This window comes from Etheostoma spectabile, chromosome 13 (genome assembly GCF_008692095.1).
Source record: "Etheostoma spectabile isolate EspeVRDwgs_2016 chromosome 13, UIUC_Espe_1.0, whole genome shotgun sequence".
In the NCBI taxonomy this organism is placed as follows: Eukaryota; Metazoa; Chordata; class Actinopteri; order Perciformes; family Percidae; genus Etheostoma; species Etheostoma spectabile.
This window is the reverse complement of record NC_045745.1, coordinates 21,408,711-21,425,755: the sequence shown is the minus strand read 5'-3', so window position 1 is coordinate 21,425,755 and position 17,045 is coordinate 21,408,711. Positions and strand designations below refer to the sequence as shown.

The 17,045-nt window shown below is 41.8% G+C and overlaps 2 protein-coding genes across 7 annotated transcripts in view; one reads left to right on the top strand and one right to left on the bottom strand.

The window, feature by feature from the left end:
• taok1b (TAO kinase 1b) overlaps positions 1-12,488 on the top strand; it is a 22,004-nt gene extending 9,516 nt beyond the window's left edge. For 4 of the 5 annotated variants that reach the window (XM_032534377.1, XM_032534378.1, XM_032534380.1 and 1 more), the window contains exons 4-21: positions 353-454; positions 555-600; positions 888-984; positions 1,092-1,205; positions 1,756-1,847; positions 2,174-2,267; positions 2,409-2,490; positions 3,312-3,479; positions 3,812-4,018; positions 4,499-4,633; positions 4,938-5,174; positions 5,270-5,398; positions 6,176-6,259; positions 6,385-6,504; positions 6,623-6,862; positions 7,018-7,230; positions 7,655-7,837; positions 8,289-12,488. In XM_032534377.1, coding sequence (XP_032390268.1) covers positions 353-454; positions 555-600; positions 888-984; positions 1,092-1,205; positions 1,756-1,847; positions 2,174-2,267; positions 2,409-2,490; positions 3,312-3,479; positions 3,812-4,018; positions 4,499-4,633; positions 4,938-5,174; positions 5,270-5,398; positions 6,176-6,259; positions 6,385-6,504; positions 6,623-6,862; positions 7,018-7,230; positions 7,655-7,837; positions 8,289-8,783 — 2,838 coding nt within the window. In that variant the 3' untranslated portion in view covers positions 8,784-12,488. Of the gene's footprint in view, positions 1-352; positions 455-554; positions 601-887; positions 985-1,091; positions 1,206-1,755; positions 1,848-2,139; positions 2,268-2,408; positions 2,491-3,311; positions 3,480-3,811; positions 4,019-4,498; positions 4,634-4,937; positions 5,175-5,269; positions 5,399-6,175; positions 6,260-6,384; positions 6,505-6,622; positions 6,863-7,017; positions 7,231-7,654; positions 7,838-8,288 lie in introns of all 5 variants that reach the window. The other variant, XM_032534381.1, reaches the window with a different exon arrangement.
• Positions 12,029-16,202, bottom strand: LOC116700922 (protein ABHD15). Of its 2 annotated transcripts, XM_032534383.1 has the most exons (4): positions 15,998-16,202; positions 15,186-15,831; positions 13,866-14,095; positions 12,029-13,757 (listed from the first exon to the last, which is right to left on the bottom strand). In XM_032534383.1, coding segments are annotated over exons 1-4 (1,614 nt in total). In that variant the 5' UTR covers positions 16,000-16,202; the 3' UTR covers positions 12,029-13,021. The 2 variants fall into 2 exon arrangements, with proteins under 2 accessions (XP_032390274.1, XP_032390273.1); XM_032534382.1 differs by having other exon boundaries at positions 15,186-16,202.
• Positions 16,203-17,045: the final 843 nt, after the last annotated feature.

Here is a 17,045-nt window from a genome sequence, read left to right as displayed (position 1 = left end):
TGTGTGCTTCCATACACCTCACATTGTTTTAGCCGCTCTTTGTGTTTCTGACAGTAGAAGATCTTGACATGTATCTTTATATAACGAATGTTGTGCTGATATCGTCAATGAATAGTCATGTCAAATAGTGAAAGTTCACCCCTGTGTTTGCACTTTCTCTGTCCCAGATACAGTTGACTCGGCTCATGATTTTGGATTAGCTATAATGAGATTGCACATAACCTGTGAGAGAACCTCCTTACACCTATTTCCACTAAAAGACAATCTTCTGCGCACACACATATGCAGTCACCTCCAACGCATAAATCCAAGCAATGTAATGCTGTTTTGTTTCCCTTCTTTCCTCCAACAGAAATGGCAGGATATTATAAAGGAGGTGAAGTTTCTCCAGAGGATCCGGCACCCCAACAGTATAGAATACAAAGGTTGTTACCTCCGAGAGCACACAGCATGGGTAAGTCACCTGTTAACAACAGTTTACAACTGGAAGAAGATCTCATTATATAATGTGTAAGGGTGTCTATACATTGCTATTCTTTATCTCTTGCTTCCAGCTGGTGATGGAGTACTGTCTCGGCTCAGCCTCCGACCTGCTAGAAGGTGAGCGGGTGTTGCATTTTTTAGCTCACCTGGTAGAGCGGGTGCTTATATGGCAAGGGTCAGTCCTTGACGCAGCAGCTCAGGGTTCGAGTTCGACCTGCGGTCATTTGCTGCATGTCTTCCCCCTCTCTCCCCTTTCCTGTCTACAGCTGTCATGTCTAATAAAAGGCTAAAATGCCAAAAATGTATTTATATAAAAGAAAAGAAACATGGACATTGATGTGTCTTCATCAGCTGGTGTTGATCACTGCTCTGTTCTCTGCTCTTAACTGTTTTTCCTCCTTTAGTTCATAAAAAACCTTTACAAGAAGTAGAGATTGCTGCAATTACACATGGTGCTCTGCAAGGGCTGGCCTACCTTCATTCCCACAATATGATCCACAGGTGAATAATTTTTATATGACACATTGGTTTATTATTTATTAAGAAGCTTCTGTAAACCCTGTTTCCCTCTTCTCTCTCACATGTCTCTTTCTCTCTCTCTCGCTCAGGGATGTGAAGGCCGGTAACATTCTGCTGACTGAGCCTGGGCTGGTCAAACTGGCAGACTTTGGCTCTGCCTCCATTGCCTCACCTGCCAACTCCTTTGTGGGAACGCCATATTGGTAAGTAAAAACTGAAAGTATTTTATGTTTTAAATGTTGAGCTGACCAAAATGTTGACTAAATGAAGAGTCTCTTATTGAATGTCTGCTTAAAGAAGCATTGGCTCATGGAATGGATTTGACTGTAAACAGTATTTGCCTTAATTTGCACATCCACACACACACACTTACACACACACAGACACATACACTTTAAAAATCATCCTGCTTATGTATTCAAATGCTCTGCTGCTGTGATTGTTGAGGGTAATGTATGCTCAGGATGGAGACATCATCTTCAGGATTATAAACTCTATTTACAGAATAGAATGCTTTTTTGGTGTTATTATGCCGTTGAGAAATAATTTAGATGACTCATGAAAAACATCATTATATAATTCCAACAAAGTGGCAGTGTCTTTTAGTGTGCATATTCATATTAAAACAAAGGTACTGTCTTCTTTTGATTGAATATCTTTGAAAGTCTTCTCTCTTTTTTTAAAAGGACTTTTAACCTCCTTTTTTGTCCTCTATTTCCCACCTTCACTTATCTTTCTCCTTTCTTTATTCAGGATGGCCCCAGAGGTCATTCTAGCTATGGACGAGGGCCAGTATGATGGGAAGGTGGACATCTGGTCCTTAGGGATCACCTGTATAGAATTAGGTAGGTAACAATAGTGTGTATTTTATCTTTTAAAATGGACCTACCATTTTAAACACAGAATTTGCTATTGATTGACAGCTCTTTGAACACAAGGACAAACACCAGTAACTACATCTACTTACAAACGGTTGTCTGACTAAGATTTGTTTGATGGATTTGGTTTGATATAAGATTTGGTTAAACCAGTAATGTTTTTAACTTAGCAGTAAAACAATCCAATATATTCAGTTATAAAGGGAAAACATTTTCATCTGAAACTTCAGATATGTTAATAAACCTGCAATTTACTAAGAAGGAATACACACTGACTGTCATTTCTGTTGCAGCGGAGAGGAAGCCTCCCTTGTTTAACATGAATGCAATGAGTGCCTTATACCACATAGCGCAAAATGAGAGCCCCACACTGCAATCCAGTGAATGGTGAGATGCCCCCCCCCCCGTCAACACACACATATAAGCACGTACATATAAGTTGTATGTTTCGCACCTAAAATGATGTGGTTTACTTTTGTTAAAGGCGGTATCGGTGTCTGACCCTTTGTCTTGTCATCTTTGTTTCAGGACTGATTACTTTAGAAACTTTATTGATTCTTGCCTTCAGAAAATCCCCCAAGACAGACCACACTCTGACGATATGCTGGGTGTAAGTGTGCGCACATACTGGACACTATGACACAGAAACAGTGCACAGAGTCAGTGTGTTAAGATGGGAAATTGACAAAGGCCCCTGGTAATGAATCTCTCTACGATGTTTTGGGTCGGTTCTGATGAACTAATCCTCTACTTACTTACACACACACACACACACACACACACAGAACATGTACAGACAGTACACACAGAGCTTGGTTTTGTAGAAAGAACACAGATGTAATTACTGTAGAGATGCAACTTCTGCATTGATCGTTAAGTAACTGAGCAGCTGTCACTTAGTCCACTAATGCTAATGAAAGTTGTCCTTGGGGTATAGAAGCACTGCACACTATGTCTTCCTTTTTTAAATTTCAAGTTTCAAAACACTATTGTTTTGAACTAAATTAAAAGTGTTACAATGTTCTTTTAACAGCTTCTTGATTTGATCTTCTTTAAATGGACTTTTGGCCCAACTTTAACTTCTAGCTTAGTGCCTGCTAATCATTCTAGAAATCCTGTTTTTGTCAGCTCGGATTTTATTCTTATAACGTTGTCAATCATCTGCATGATCTACTCTACTAGACAGTTATAAACACAAAGTAACAATGTGAGCTGTGCTGTCTTACTTATTTCTGCAGTTTCAGTGCAAAACCATCCACTGCCTCATTAAATCTAGTACTCTGACCAGAATGCTGAAGTTAATAGCCAGTTCAGCACTCTGAGCTAACTGGAAGGGTTTCTTCTTGAGATATTGAACATTTTCCATACATTACGTTTGTACTCCATAAGCTCTCAGTCATTCTGGTTTGTTTTCTTCACCCTTTCCTCCAGCATGCGTTTCTGCAGCGTGAACGTCCGGACTCAGTGCTCATGGATCTTATTCAGAGGACCAAGGATGCAGTGCGGGAGCTTGACAACCTGCAGTATCGCAAGATGAAGAAGATCCTCCTTCAGGAGGCCCACAACGGACCCACAGCAGAAGCCCAGGATGGAGACGAGGTGTGTGGATGTTTGTATATTAAAGGTGTAGGAAGCGATGTTAAACCACTACACTTTCTGTCAAATTCTGCGTATATTTTCTCACGGTCACCTAGCTCTCTATTTTCTGTGTGCGCTGAAAAAGAATCCAGTGTTCTTACACAGCCCTGGCTCTGTAAATGGAAAACAAACAGAAAGGTGAGCAAGAGCCACAAAACACTATTCCAGCCAATCAGCAACAGACGGTGGCAGTTGCTCGCTCATGCAAGCAAGTGAGGCGGGGGGGCATGAGAGTGTGCCGCTTGGGCCCAGAAGTTCTCAACAAGAAGAGTTAATTTCTGCTCTGTCTCCAGGAGCTGGAGCCAAGCGGAGGACGGACAGGAACAGTGAACAGTGTCGGCAGTAATCAGTCCATTCCCAGCATGTCCATCAGCGCCAGCTCCCAGAGCAGCTCTGTCAACAGTCTGAACGAAGCGGCCCAGGACAGCCGCAGTGAGCTGGAACTGATGGAGGGAGACCACACCGTCATGTCCAACAGCTCCGTCATACACCTCAAACCGGTGGGTAAAGTGACACCGGCACACAGACACTGTATTTAAAGGAAGGATGTAATGTGCATTATTTTCATTTTTGATTAAAGGGGTACTTCACAGATTTTACACATGAAGATTAGTTTGTATCAATGTCTGTGGCTTTGGTGGGGCTTTGTATAGTCTGAGATAATTAGTCTAGAGGCATCAATTTATAATAGAAACCCTGCATTGCAAATTGAGGATGTCAAATTTTAAAAAACATGGACAAATACAATTAAGGAAGGTCTAAAGATGCTATTGAGCATCAATGTTGACCATTTTATTTTTATTCTGTCACGTTCTGTCCCAAAAACTTGGCATACAACGTTTTTTTCTGATTCCCCTGTGTTCTGTCTTGATGTGATTCTTCCCTTATCCCAAACCGTCCCATGCCCCTAATGCTTCTTTTTGTCTATGTTAAATCCCGTAACAATACAATATGTTAATCCTGCTGCCTTACGTCTCCAGGAAGAAGAGGAGAGTTTCTCTGGGGAGCAGGCAGCCAGCAATGAACCCTCTGAGCCCCAGCCAACACCAGCTCAGCCCCCGAGGAAGCACTACCGCAACAGAGAGCACTTTGCCACCATACGCACAGCGTCACTCGTGAGAGAGAACACTTTTTTACTTCTTCAAGCAGCTCACTTAATAATTAAATTTATTAGTGGATGTATACCAGAAAGGACAAGATATTCAGTGCTTAATGTTTGGCAAAATATCTGTGAAAATGTTCTACATTACATACATCTACTAAGTCTTTCAACATTGCTGCTATACCCAAACATTTGAGTAAGATGTATTTATCCCTCTGTACAAACACCAAGCCAAATTTCTATATTTCAGCACATTTTTCAAATAATGTAAATCTAAATGGACTGTGCTGATTCTCTCCTGTGTCCACATCTTGCAGGTGACCCGTGAGATGCAGGAACACGAGCAGGACTCGGAGCTGCGGGAGCAGATGTCTGGATACAAACGCATGAGGAGGCAACATCAGAAGCATCTGATGGCCCTGGAGAACAAGCTGAAAGGGGAGATGGATGAGCACAGGCTGAGGCTGGACAAAGAGCTGGAGAGCCAGAGGAACAACTTCACCCAGGAAATGGAGAAGCTGCTCAAAAAACACCAGACGGCCCTGGACAAAGACGTATGTAGAAAAAGGAAAGCTCCATCGGCCTACTGATACTATTTATATATAGCAAGCTTTTTTTGTCTCCTAATCAATATTTGTGTTTGGTGTAGCTTAAGACGTTTACCAACGACGAGAAGAAGTTCCAGCAGCACATCCAGGTGCAGCAAAAGAAGGAGCTCAGCAGCTTCCTGGAGTCACAGAAGCGGGAGTATAAACTACGCAAGGAGCAGCTCAAAGAGGTAACACACTTTAACCGCACACATCTCCACCACAACCTATATGTACTATACATACATATAGCATACATCGATCGATACAATTCTTCTTTTCTTTTCTTTTGATGGTATGTTTTTTGGTTAATATTTTTTATTTCAATATGAAGTGAATGTGTTGGGCCGATGACAATGGGTGGGACGAGTTGGGCGTCACTATTAGGGCTGCTGGTTATTTTTTTGATTAATTAATGATTTTGGTCTCTTGGTCTACACTATTCCTAGAAAATTGGGAAGATACCCATCACGTTTTATAAAGCCCAGGGTTATTCTTCAGATGTTTTTTTTTCTTCTGTCAATCAGTCCAAAACCCAAAGATATACAGTTTGTTATCACACAAGACTAAAGAAAAGCAGGAATTCCTCACGATTGAGTGGCTGGAACCAGATACTTCTTGCATTTTTGCATGAAAAATGGTTTAAACAATTAATTAGTTATCAAATTAGTTTCTAATAATTTTTTTGTTGATTGACTAATACATTATTTGACAAATTGTGTCAGCTCTTGTCATATTATTATAATAATAATAAAAGAAAAAATATATATCTGCATACACTGAAGAAGGCAGAGCTTGAAGAATCTGTGTGTTTTGATTGTACTGTTGCTATTAATTGAATAACAGCAAAATGCAAGAAGAAACTTTGAGTGCTCACCTCATGCTGACAAACTGTAATATCCATAAATCCCAGGAATGCCAATGCCCTGACATACTGAAAGAAAACTGAATTAACACCTGTGTGGCAGGAACTGAGCGAGAACCAGTCGACTCCTAAGAAAGAGAAGCAGGAGTGGCTGTCCAAGCAGAAAGAGAACATCCAGCACTTCCAGGTCCGGAACTCTCAGACAATATGTACACTTGGCAAGCCCAAGACCAAATGATGCTTTTACACAGGCCGAGCAGTGAATTCACACAGTCTGTAGAATCGATGATATTAACAGAACATGATTCCCAGGCGGAGGAGGAGGCCAACCTGCTCAGGAGACAGAGGCAGTACCTGGAGCTAGAGTGCCGGCGGTTCAAACGTAGGATCCTCATCGCCAGACACAATGTGGAGCAGGATCTTGCTAGAGAGGTACTTAGTTACACTGAGAGAGAGAGAGAGAGAGACAGCCACCTCTACCGCCTTTTCATGTTTTTGATTGATTTTGGTTGTTTGACCTCTTTCACCCAGCACCTCTCATCTTTTTCAGGAGCTGAACAAACGGCAGACACAGAAGGACCTGGAGCATGCCATGCTGCTCAGACATCACGAGTCGATGCAGGAGCTGGAGTTCAGGCATCTGGGGACGATCCAGAGGGCGCGGGCAGAGCTGATCCGGACCCAGCACCAGACAGAGCTCACCAACCAGCTGGAATACAATAAGAGAAGGGAGAGGGAGCTGAGGCGGAAGCATGTCATGGAGGTCCGTCAGCAGCCCAAGAGCCTCAAGGTTCGTAGACTCATTGGAGGTTTTTTACTTATAAGTAATTTTTTTGGATGCAGTTCTGTATCGTACCCCACTATACAGACTCACTTACACAAACCTTGCAGCAGTGAAGCTCCCTAACTCAACTTCTTCTTTTATTCTCTTTCTTTCTTCTTCAGTCCAAGGAGCTTCAGATTAAAAAGCAGTTCCAGGAGACTTGTAAAACCCAGACCAGGCAGTACAAGGCCCTCCGGAACCATCTGCTGGAGACCACGCCAAAGGCTGATCACAAGGCCGTGCTCAAGAGGCTGAAGGAGGAGCAGACCAGGAAGCTGGCCATCCTGGCTGAGCAGTACGACCACTCCATTAATGAAATGCTCTCTACACAGGCTGTGAGTACCTAAAGAGAAGGCCTATAGAATTTAGGTAACACAAATACAAAAATTAACTCATTTAGTGAGGCAGTTTTAAACTCACCATTAATTAGAGCCAGTCATCATTTATAAAACATCTCAGTACCAATGCAATACAAGAAGCCAAAATGTACATTGGCACTACCTCGCATTAAGGAACTTAGATATGTTTATCTACACAACCTTCTTATAACAACATAAGCTAAAAAATATTTTAATTAGCAAAGTTATTAAATTTGTATTTATGGCTTCCTCTAAGAGCTCTTAGGATAAAAATAAACAGTTTGTCACTGACATTGGGCCAAAAACAAACAGCATGGTGCTTACAAAGAGAGATGTATCTAAACATCTGGATCTTTCTCTCTTTATGACTTTTTTTTAACTTTCACTTGCCTGCCCTCAGCTGCGGTTAGATGAAGCTCAAGAGGGGGAATGTCAGGTTTTAAGGATGCAGCTGCAGCAGGAGTTGGAGCTGCTCAACGCCTATCAGAGCAAGATCAAGATGCAAACAGACGCTCAGCACGACAAGGAGAGGAGGGAGCTGGAGCAGAGGGTCTCACTGCGGAGGGCCCTGCTGGAGCAGAAAGTAAGAAATGCCCTGCACTCTGTCTAGTGATGTCTAGTGTCAGGATGGGTGTCAGTACATTTGGGAGTGCCAGTTGACACTAAAGCTGTGTTTTGAATATTGGTAACGGGACTACCCTTTTGTTGACATTCACATACTGTTTCTCATGCATTGTGTCTTTAAGTTAAAGGCCATTCAGTCCTTCCTACGTAATTTCCCCTTTCGTGGGTTGTATTTTTTTTTTTTTCGTGTTTTAAGAGTGGTTGCACGTCATATTTCATTGTAGATTTTTATTCTGGGGTTTAGTCTTCTATTTCCCAATAATATGAAGACTGTAGTTGAGTGATTCATTTCTGTTGGTTCAACCAAGAAATTTTGAATCGATTCTTCTTTTAAAGCAGACAAATGGCAGACTTTGATATGTGCATCACTGTATTTTGAACTCATGTGTTCGCTGTGTTTTTCTCCTCAGATTGAGGAGGAAATGCTTGCGCTGCAGAACGAGCGCCTGGAGCGAATCCGCTCACTGCTGGAACGCCAGGCCCGAGAGATCGAGGCTTTTGACTCGGAGTCAATGCGGCTGGGCTTCAGCAACATGGTGCTCACTAACCTGGCTCCCGATTCCCAGGGAGGCTGGGGGGGAGGAGGTGGAGGTGGCCAGGGGGCTCAGGGTGGAGGCCACTGGCTTGGTGGAGGAGGCGCCCACCATAGTCATCACCACCAGGGGGGCTCCAGCTCACAGCAGCCCTGGGGTCACCCCATGCTTGCTGGGGGACCGCCACCCTGGAGCCTCCACCACCCTGGAGGAGGGAATCAGAGGGGTAGCGCGGGAGGCGCAGGAGGGGTGAGGAACAGCCCTCAGGCTATGAGGAGGACGCCATCGGGGGGGAGAAATGAACAGGGCATGAGCAGGAGCGCCAGCATCACCTCTCAGATCTCCAACGGATCCCACCTGTCATACACTTAGAACACAAACACACACAAGCAACACGATAATTGTCTTAAAGTCAAATTCTTGTGCGCCAAGGTTGACGCCACACAGACACACACCATTCATGCACCACACATGATTCACATACACTTTTTTTGCCACAGTCCGTCTAACACACGCTGCACAGTGCTAAGACTGGGCTTACCTCAGCCCAGTTTCTCTCCATCAACACTGCTCTCTTACAGCAGTCTACTGCTAGCAGCAGTCTGTGGAAACCCAGAAGTCTTGAGACTCATCCAAGATGGCTGAGGGCCATATACAGAAAGCCACAGTGCAATAGTGTCATTTTTACTGTAGCCTTCAGTGTTATTTTATGTGTTTTGCCATGTTAGTCTCTGTTGCCATTGACCCAAAGTAGTATAAGCATATCATCTACCATGGAGTTTATTATTAAGAGCTTGTTTTGCAGTATGCAGTTTAATACATGTGGGGTAAATTGGATGCTTTCACAATACGGTGCATTGTGGGAACATTTGCATCCAGTGTGCAATTTGTAGAATTACATTTGAAAAATGTGTTACCTCAAATCACTCACAGCTCAAGATTTAAGCACAGACATCTTACTGATAGAAAGTGTAATGAGATTGTTGTTTATGTGCAGTTACAGACGAATGAGAAGGCAGGTGGTAATGTAGGTGTCTAATTTAAGATTAAAGAACAGACAGTTTCAGAACACATTGGGTCTAGAAGGATCATGAAAAAAGTACAAAGGTTGTTTTAAGTAAGTACCAGTGGGTATTTGATTTTATAGTAGTATCACAGGGACGTCCAAAGTGTCACAAATAGCTAAGAGCATGCAATCTTTCAATTCAGCCGAAGTGACTTAACTGAGAGGGTTATTCTCCACCAGTGAGGAAATCTAACCAGTGAAATCACCTTATGCAATGTGTTACTGATATGGAGTTTTTGTGTACTGTGAGCAGGGCTACAAAAATGCCAAAGTTATGGGTGCACAGTTGGATCCATACCAACATACTCTTATGTATTTAATGAGATTGTGCCAGAGATGTCAGTGGAAATTCAGGTATTACTATGTGGCCAAGTTAAATGCATGTGTTGCTGGATTGAAGGAGAGAAAGGGGTCATTTCTTGCGCATCCTCATTGGCTCAGCTCTTGGGTTTCCACAGACCTCTGCCCACTCTTTACTTACGGCTGCCCAGTGGACAGCCAGTCTGAGGGATACTGTAGCCTTATTAGACCACAGCCGTCATAACAGGGATGGGTTTTCAGCAGCATCTAACCTCTACTTGAATAGTATCAAAACTAATGTTCACTCCTAAATTGTTTGCAGTAATTTTCTGGTCTAATCGGGCCCTGTGTTGATCCATCATAGCAATGCACGATGCAGTTAAAAAAAACTTTCTCTGACAAATAGAACCATGCCTGTTGGTCTACCTCAAGAACATTCGAGCAGAGCTTCACCACAGGGTGTCATCATTAACAATGACTTGCACTTTGGCACAGGCCTTCACCCACACTAAACAATGATTAGATTATCACACACACACACACACACACACACACACACACACACACACACACACACATGCATACAATAGTTATAGAATTGTTATTCCCCAGTGAAACAGTATGTCCCTTCGCCCACTTGGTTGATGAATGCATATACATGTGTACATTTTGTGAAAATGAGATTGGGACATAAAAGTTGTTAAAAACAGAAGAAAAATGACATACTCAGCAGTTGTTTGTTGAGTTGGCTACAAATGAGCAACACACTTGGCAGCATTTGTGTCGGCGCAACAAATCCATCTCAGTTGCCCAATTGCCTAAAAATGACCCTGTGTGTTTTTAATTTAAAAAAAAAAATGGGACTAGAATTACAGTGAATGGGCAGGAGCGTAAATGAGGAGCTTTACTAGCCCTCTGCTGGTTGGTGACTGCTGAATGTCTCGTTGGGCGGGTGGGCGGTGATGCTGTGATCTCTGCTGCCATGCTCCTGCGACCTTCCCCGGTCTGACATCCCACTCTGTCTCATCCCCGGTGAACCCAATGTCATGTTCTGACCAGCGACCTCCCTGATTCCCTTCACCTTCGTTTCCTCCCCTCCTCAGCCTGTTGTGGTCGTCACCCCCTCCTTGATCTAATTGGGAAGAGCTCTTTAAGTAAAATAAAGTAGATATATGTATGTATTATTATATAAATCTATGAAAAGGGTTATAGAAAAAAACAAGATAAAGGTGGAAGTACTATTGAGAAATGCAGAGATTATGCATTATACTTTTTAAAGGAGGAATGTACAGGAAACTTGTTAATATTGTACTGTATATTTTGAATTTGAAAATATGAAAATCCAATTGACAAATCAAATACAAATTAACTAGTGATGCGGACACAGTGATGTGGTTTTAGACCAGCGGTATTCAAATGAACGTTCAATTTACAGCTGCTGGGTTTTCCCTGTCTTGCAGCTGCGAGTTCTGAAACTTGATACAGATATTCTGTTGTGAATGATAACACAACTCTAGGTCATATTGCATTGAGTAAATGGCAACATTTTGTTTAATGCTGAATAAGGGTGATTTTGCACATAATTTGAAATCTAGTTAGGTGTAGCTTTGCATTAGCAATGGCTATATTTTATTGACATGATACCCAACATAGAAGACTCAATGTGTCTATTTAGGTTTTTCATGGTTTTTAGAAGACTCAGCCCTAAAGTGAATGTTATAATAACACAGAACAGTAAAGAATTGTCTTCAAATAGCTGAATTCTACAATATTTGGTTTATTATACAACCAAAATTCTTGCACAAGACGGTGAAAACACATCTGTTGTTTTATATCTACAAAAGGGTTACTCTTAGGTGTTGTGGGGTCCATTAATATAATTTGTACTTCAGCAATGAAACATCCACCCTCTTCTGTTGTGGTTATACACAAAGCATTTTCACACTGCACTTAAGTTTTTGCCTTTTTATCTTACCACCCTGCACTCAGAATTTATAATGATGTTGTTTCTCTTGGCTAAGTTCGTAAAACAGGAAAACAACAGAATGTGGTGGTCAAACTGTTCTCTTCAGCCAGTATGCCGTTGTACCAAACTCTTTCATCAAACCTTTTTCCAGTTCTCTAATGTTTAATTTCCTTTTATGCGAGAAAGGTTAATTTTACTTTCCAGAAGATGTCAGCAGATTTCGGCCATATTTTTAGACCTTTTCTTGTGTTTACTAGAACTCCCAGGTGTTTTGCGAGGTAGTCGGGCAGAGTCCAGCTTTAGACCTTGGTCACTCTGAACTGGATCAGTTGCACTGATTGCACAAGTGATTGACCAGATTAAAGAGTCTACTGTGATTCCCATAGTGTTGCTGAGGGACTGCTGCCATTGGCTGAAATAGGCGAGGGTTACGTCTCTGTACAGTCTGTTTATCAGTATTCCCTTTATCTCTCCTGTCATTTGGTGGATCTTGCTGTTTTATTCTCCTTAGCCCAGGGACCTGTATTAAACTGTATTAAATTGTATAGATTGTGCAAAAAGCTGAATGTCGCATAGCAGAAGAGAAAAGCTATTCCTTACAGATGACAAAGTGATTTAAAATGTATCAAAGACATTGAGAAACAAAGTTTAGGTGGATAAATGTAATATTTTGTTTGTAATTACTATTTTTAGTTGGAAGAGGGCTACTGGATAAAGAATCATCTGTAATAAAGTAATTTTAATATTTATTTTGTCCCATGGTGTTTGTTGTGTAGGAGCATGACAACATGCTTAAAAAACCTTCAACCTAAATACTTGAATTATTTTGTACTGTTTGTCATAAATGACTAGGGTATTACAGTACATTTTAAATTGATGGTGCTACTATTTGACATGTATTTGACTCTAAACTGCTTGTTTAATTTTCCTGTAAACTTGTTGCTTTAGCAAGGGAGTAATTTCTCGTTTTTCCCCAACAAAAAATATTGTTGGAATTTCAAACAAGTGAAACAATGTTCTGAGACCATGTTATTGTCCGTCTTTACCAAAGGTCATGCATCCTTTAACTAATTTGGCTCAGTAAAAAAAAAACAGTTTTGTTTTCATCAGTTGTCCACTGTTTTTATTGAGCTGATTTTATTTTCCATTTTGCTATATTATATTGTAGGATTGTTCTTTCATTATGTTTAACGTCCATCTAGATCACTTGACATTAACAAGGAGAAACCTCGTTGTCCAAAGTCTCTACAGATCTCATCTTTAACCATCTCTTCCTCCTCAGCGTGTGTAAGACCTCTTCCAGGTGAAGTTCCCTTCCTTTGCCTCCACACTGCTCTCTTCAGGTGCATGCATTCTTTGCCTCCTCACTATGTTGGCTCTCCTCCTGCGAGGGTTGTTGCTGGTCCTGCTCCTAGGCCCGGCCTGACTGTTTTCTCCTAGTGGACCATCCGATCTCATCCCATCCCTCTCCTCCCCTTTCAGGAAATCAGCCACAACTCTAAAGTACTCCAGAACTGCAATGTGACTCCAGTTACTATCCTCCACCTCTTCATTTCCCGTCCTCCCTCCCTCCATCTCTTTTTGGCCCTCCGTAGTAAACCCACAATGCCCTCCCCTGTCTGTCAGCACCAAAAGGAAATAAGGATTGCTCTGGAAAAGGGGAAGGGGCAAAGTGGAGGCGGGCGGGAGGAGAGGATCATCACAGCTGCGGATACAGAGAACAGGGACCGCCACCTCATCTGCATCTCTCAGTGGTTCGTTCCTCTCCCAGTAGGTGTCCCAGTCCTTGGCTGGGTAAGCCCTCTCGCCCAGTGCCCAGGCCACTGAGGGTGCCAGGCCCCGCGGGGAAATGGATCCTGATTTCAGTCCAGAATTTCGAGTGCTTACCGGAGGTCTGGGGGGGCTCTGCAGAAGCTGGGTTGAAGAGCAGGAGAGAGTTTCCTCAAAGTCTCTGAGTGAAGAACAGCTGAGGGCCCGATCCACATCCAGGACTCCTCTGAAGGAACTTGCATATCTTATTTGCCATGTACAGAACAAGCACAAGTTTTAAAAATCCTTCCCATGTTGCAATCATGTTATTACTACTATTAATACATTTTCATTTTGCTTTAATTTCTCTTACCTACTGAGCAGCAGTTTTCGGTGAAACAACACCCCCCAGCGATAGATGGGAGGCATGGCTGTTTCAAACCACAGTTGTCCCTGGAGTACAGGTGAGATGGCTGCAGCCGCTGTCAGGTGGGAACTTGATCCACACTCCCCCAAGTAGGAAAGAAGAATCCCTGAGCCTGAGCCCTCACTCACCGCAACCATTACAGAGGACGGATGCCGGCTGTGGACATAAGCCACTGCCTGAAAATGATAGACATCAAAGATCGCTGTTATTGTTAGGTAAAACAAAGTCATTGAATGAACAAAATGTTGATTTTAGTCATGCTAACATGGATGGATGGTATGTTGGTCAGTCCACCATTTTGGTCCAGATTAAAGTATCAACAACAACCTTTTGAAATGTTGTACTAACATACATGGTCACCACAAGATAAAACAACTTTGGTAATCCTTTAACATTTCATATAGCACCATCATCATGTCAAACCTTTCAGTTTTTCCAACACTGATTTACAACCAAACACCTGCCAAACTAATGACTTTCTCATCAGCCACAGCTGTGCTTATGTTTAGAGACAATTGGCATTGTTAGCATGCTAATACACTAATATGAGATTATGAATTTGCATTTTAGCATGCTAACCTTAGCCTTTAGCTCAGCAACACTTTGCCTAAGTACAGCCTCACAGAGCTTCTGGCATGCTAGCAAATATTGTATTTGTGTAAAACTGTATGTTTTGCATTGTCTATTGCAGTAATTCTCAAACCTTTCACAACAAGGGCCCCTAAACTGACACAAATTAGACCACGGACCCCACTTTGATAAGATTTTTCCCAAAGGTCCCCTAACTTATAGGATTTTTAGTTTCAGATGTTTTGACCAAAATAGTACAGTATGTCATTGAGGGACTAATGGATGGAATTATAATGAAAATAAATGATTCTCCATTTTGCTGGGTCACTTTGAGATCCACTGGTCAATTGGATTTAAAAATAAATAGAAAAATAAGCTGCAAAAAATAGTTATCTATTGATCTGGTGATTTTTTTTCGATGTTTGCTCAAACATAAAACGTAGCAAATGATGTCAATCAAAAGAGAGAAAAGTGGTGTCTTTAAGTTGCTTATTTTATCCAAACAACAGTCCAGTACCCAAACATATTCAATTTACAATGATATAAAACAAATCCTCACATTTAGACCATTAAACATTGGATATTTTGCTTAATAAATCAGTTGATGGCAATTCATTGTATTGTGGTATCAGGACAAAGGTAAAATAGTCTAAATCCAAAAAGAAAAAAAAGTTTACAACTGCCATATTTCTATACCTGCTCAAGATCAGCTTGGTCTCCAAACTCAGTCAGTCGCGCTGAGGTAAGTGGGCACCCTGCTGTGCCTCGAGCATGAAACACCACCACATAAAAGCCCTGACACACAGCCTGATGGCACAGCACCCTTAGGTGGGGTGTCATCCCTCCCCAGAACTCTGGGATGAGGAGGAGGACAGGAGGCGTTGTGGTGAAGCAGCCTAGCGCCTTTCCCCCTGACTGATGCTCCTTCCTCCCGACCACCTCACCCAGTCTTGTTCCCACAGCCCAATCCAGAGCCAAAATACCCCCGTCTCTTAGTAAGAGATTGTCTCTAGTGAACTGTAACGTGTCTTTATGTTGTCCAAACAGCAGGCTGGACAGAGTCTGGAGGTGGGGGTCTCCTCTGGGCCAGGAAGCAAGTCTCGGTCTGGCAAGAGAGCCACAGTGCTGAAGCAGATATTTGGCCAGTGCAGTGGGTTTGCAGATGAGCCTGGGACCATCTGAGGTCTGTCCTGACCCGGAAAAAATATCTATTTCTGGTGATTCGGTCTCCTTGGTCCATGTTCTTATATTCCTGTCTAGTGGCAGCTTCATGATCAGGCAAATAAAGACCCAGAGTCTCCAGCTTGCAGCCCTGACAACCAGCCTTGTCCAACAACGTACCCTAGGTACGCACAGAGACAACAGCATTAGAAGTGATGGGAGCAAACAGAACAAATAATTCCATGCAAATGATGCCATTGGTAAATACAGCAGATTGTAGTTTATCAAAAATCCAATGTTTTCTCTAGGAAGTGTTGCTGTGATTTCCTCAGAAACATTTGACCCACATATTTTACAAACTCCCGCCTCGTTGCTTCATGTACCAGTGTGAAATTCTTGCCTCATAAGTTGACCGATGTTTTTTTTTTTATAGTCGTCTGCTTTTTCCAGTTTGTTAAGAATACTGAAAAGGAGTCTTTAACAATTGGCAAACAAAGAATCACAAAATAGAGAACTGGAGCAGAGTGTGTTCTCCAACTCCTGCTGTTGCTCGTCCTCCCCGACCCTTTCTCCTCCTTCCATAAATCATTTACTGCAAGCACAAACTCAGTTAGAAACTGGGTAAACACATGCCACATAAATCTGACCAAGTTTAAATGATTATAGTCTATGACCTTGTTCTTTACTTCTTCTTGTTCTTCTTTAGTATAATGTTTGGATTGCTGATATAGCAGAAATTTTCCTTTAACGTCTTTATTCTATCTTTAAACATGTAGAAGTCTTAAATTAATGTTGCATTATTTTCCCTTTTTTTGAATTGGTTGGAATATTGTTTATTTTGTCGTGATTTACAAAACTTACTTTACCCCGAGCAGTTTTTAGGACCAATGCACTGACAAGCTTTCTGTATTGAACTCTTTGTGAGTTGCATCAGATTACTTTAAAAACCCGCATTTGACACAATGAGTAACACTGAGTTCTCCTCTATCAGTCCTTTTATTTTGCTGAAGCACATGATTCTTATCCCATTAGCCGCTCCTGTTAAGTACTTAGACTGCAAAAACATGTTTCTCACACAACCTTTACCTTCATGATAAGTCAAAGTTAAGGAAGTCAAACAGGTATATTCAGAAGTTAAATACAGAGAGAGTCACACATTTTGATAGCTGTAATAGCATAACCTTTAGCAGATAGATCTGTCTGTAGAGCAATAACGCCTCACAATATTTGGTCGATAGCTGAAATTAATCAGGTCCCATGATATGGTGTTAGACGTGCCACTATCCTACACAACAAACTTTGGTTTCCTGCAATCACAAAATAATTATTCCTTCATCAAAATATAAATGTGCTGTATTTATATAGCACTTTTCTAGTCTTAACGACTACTCAAAG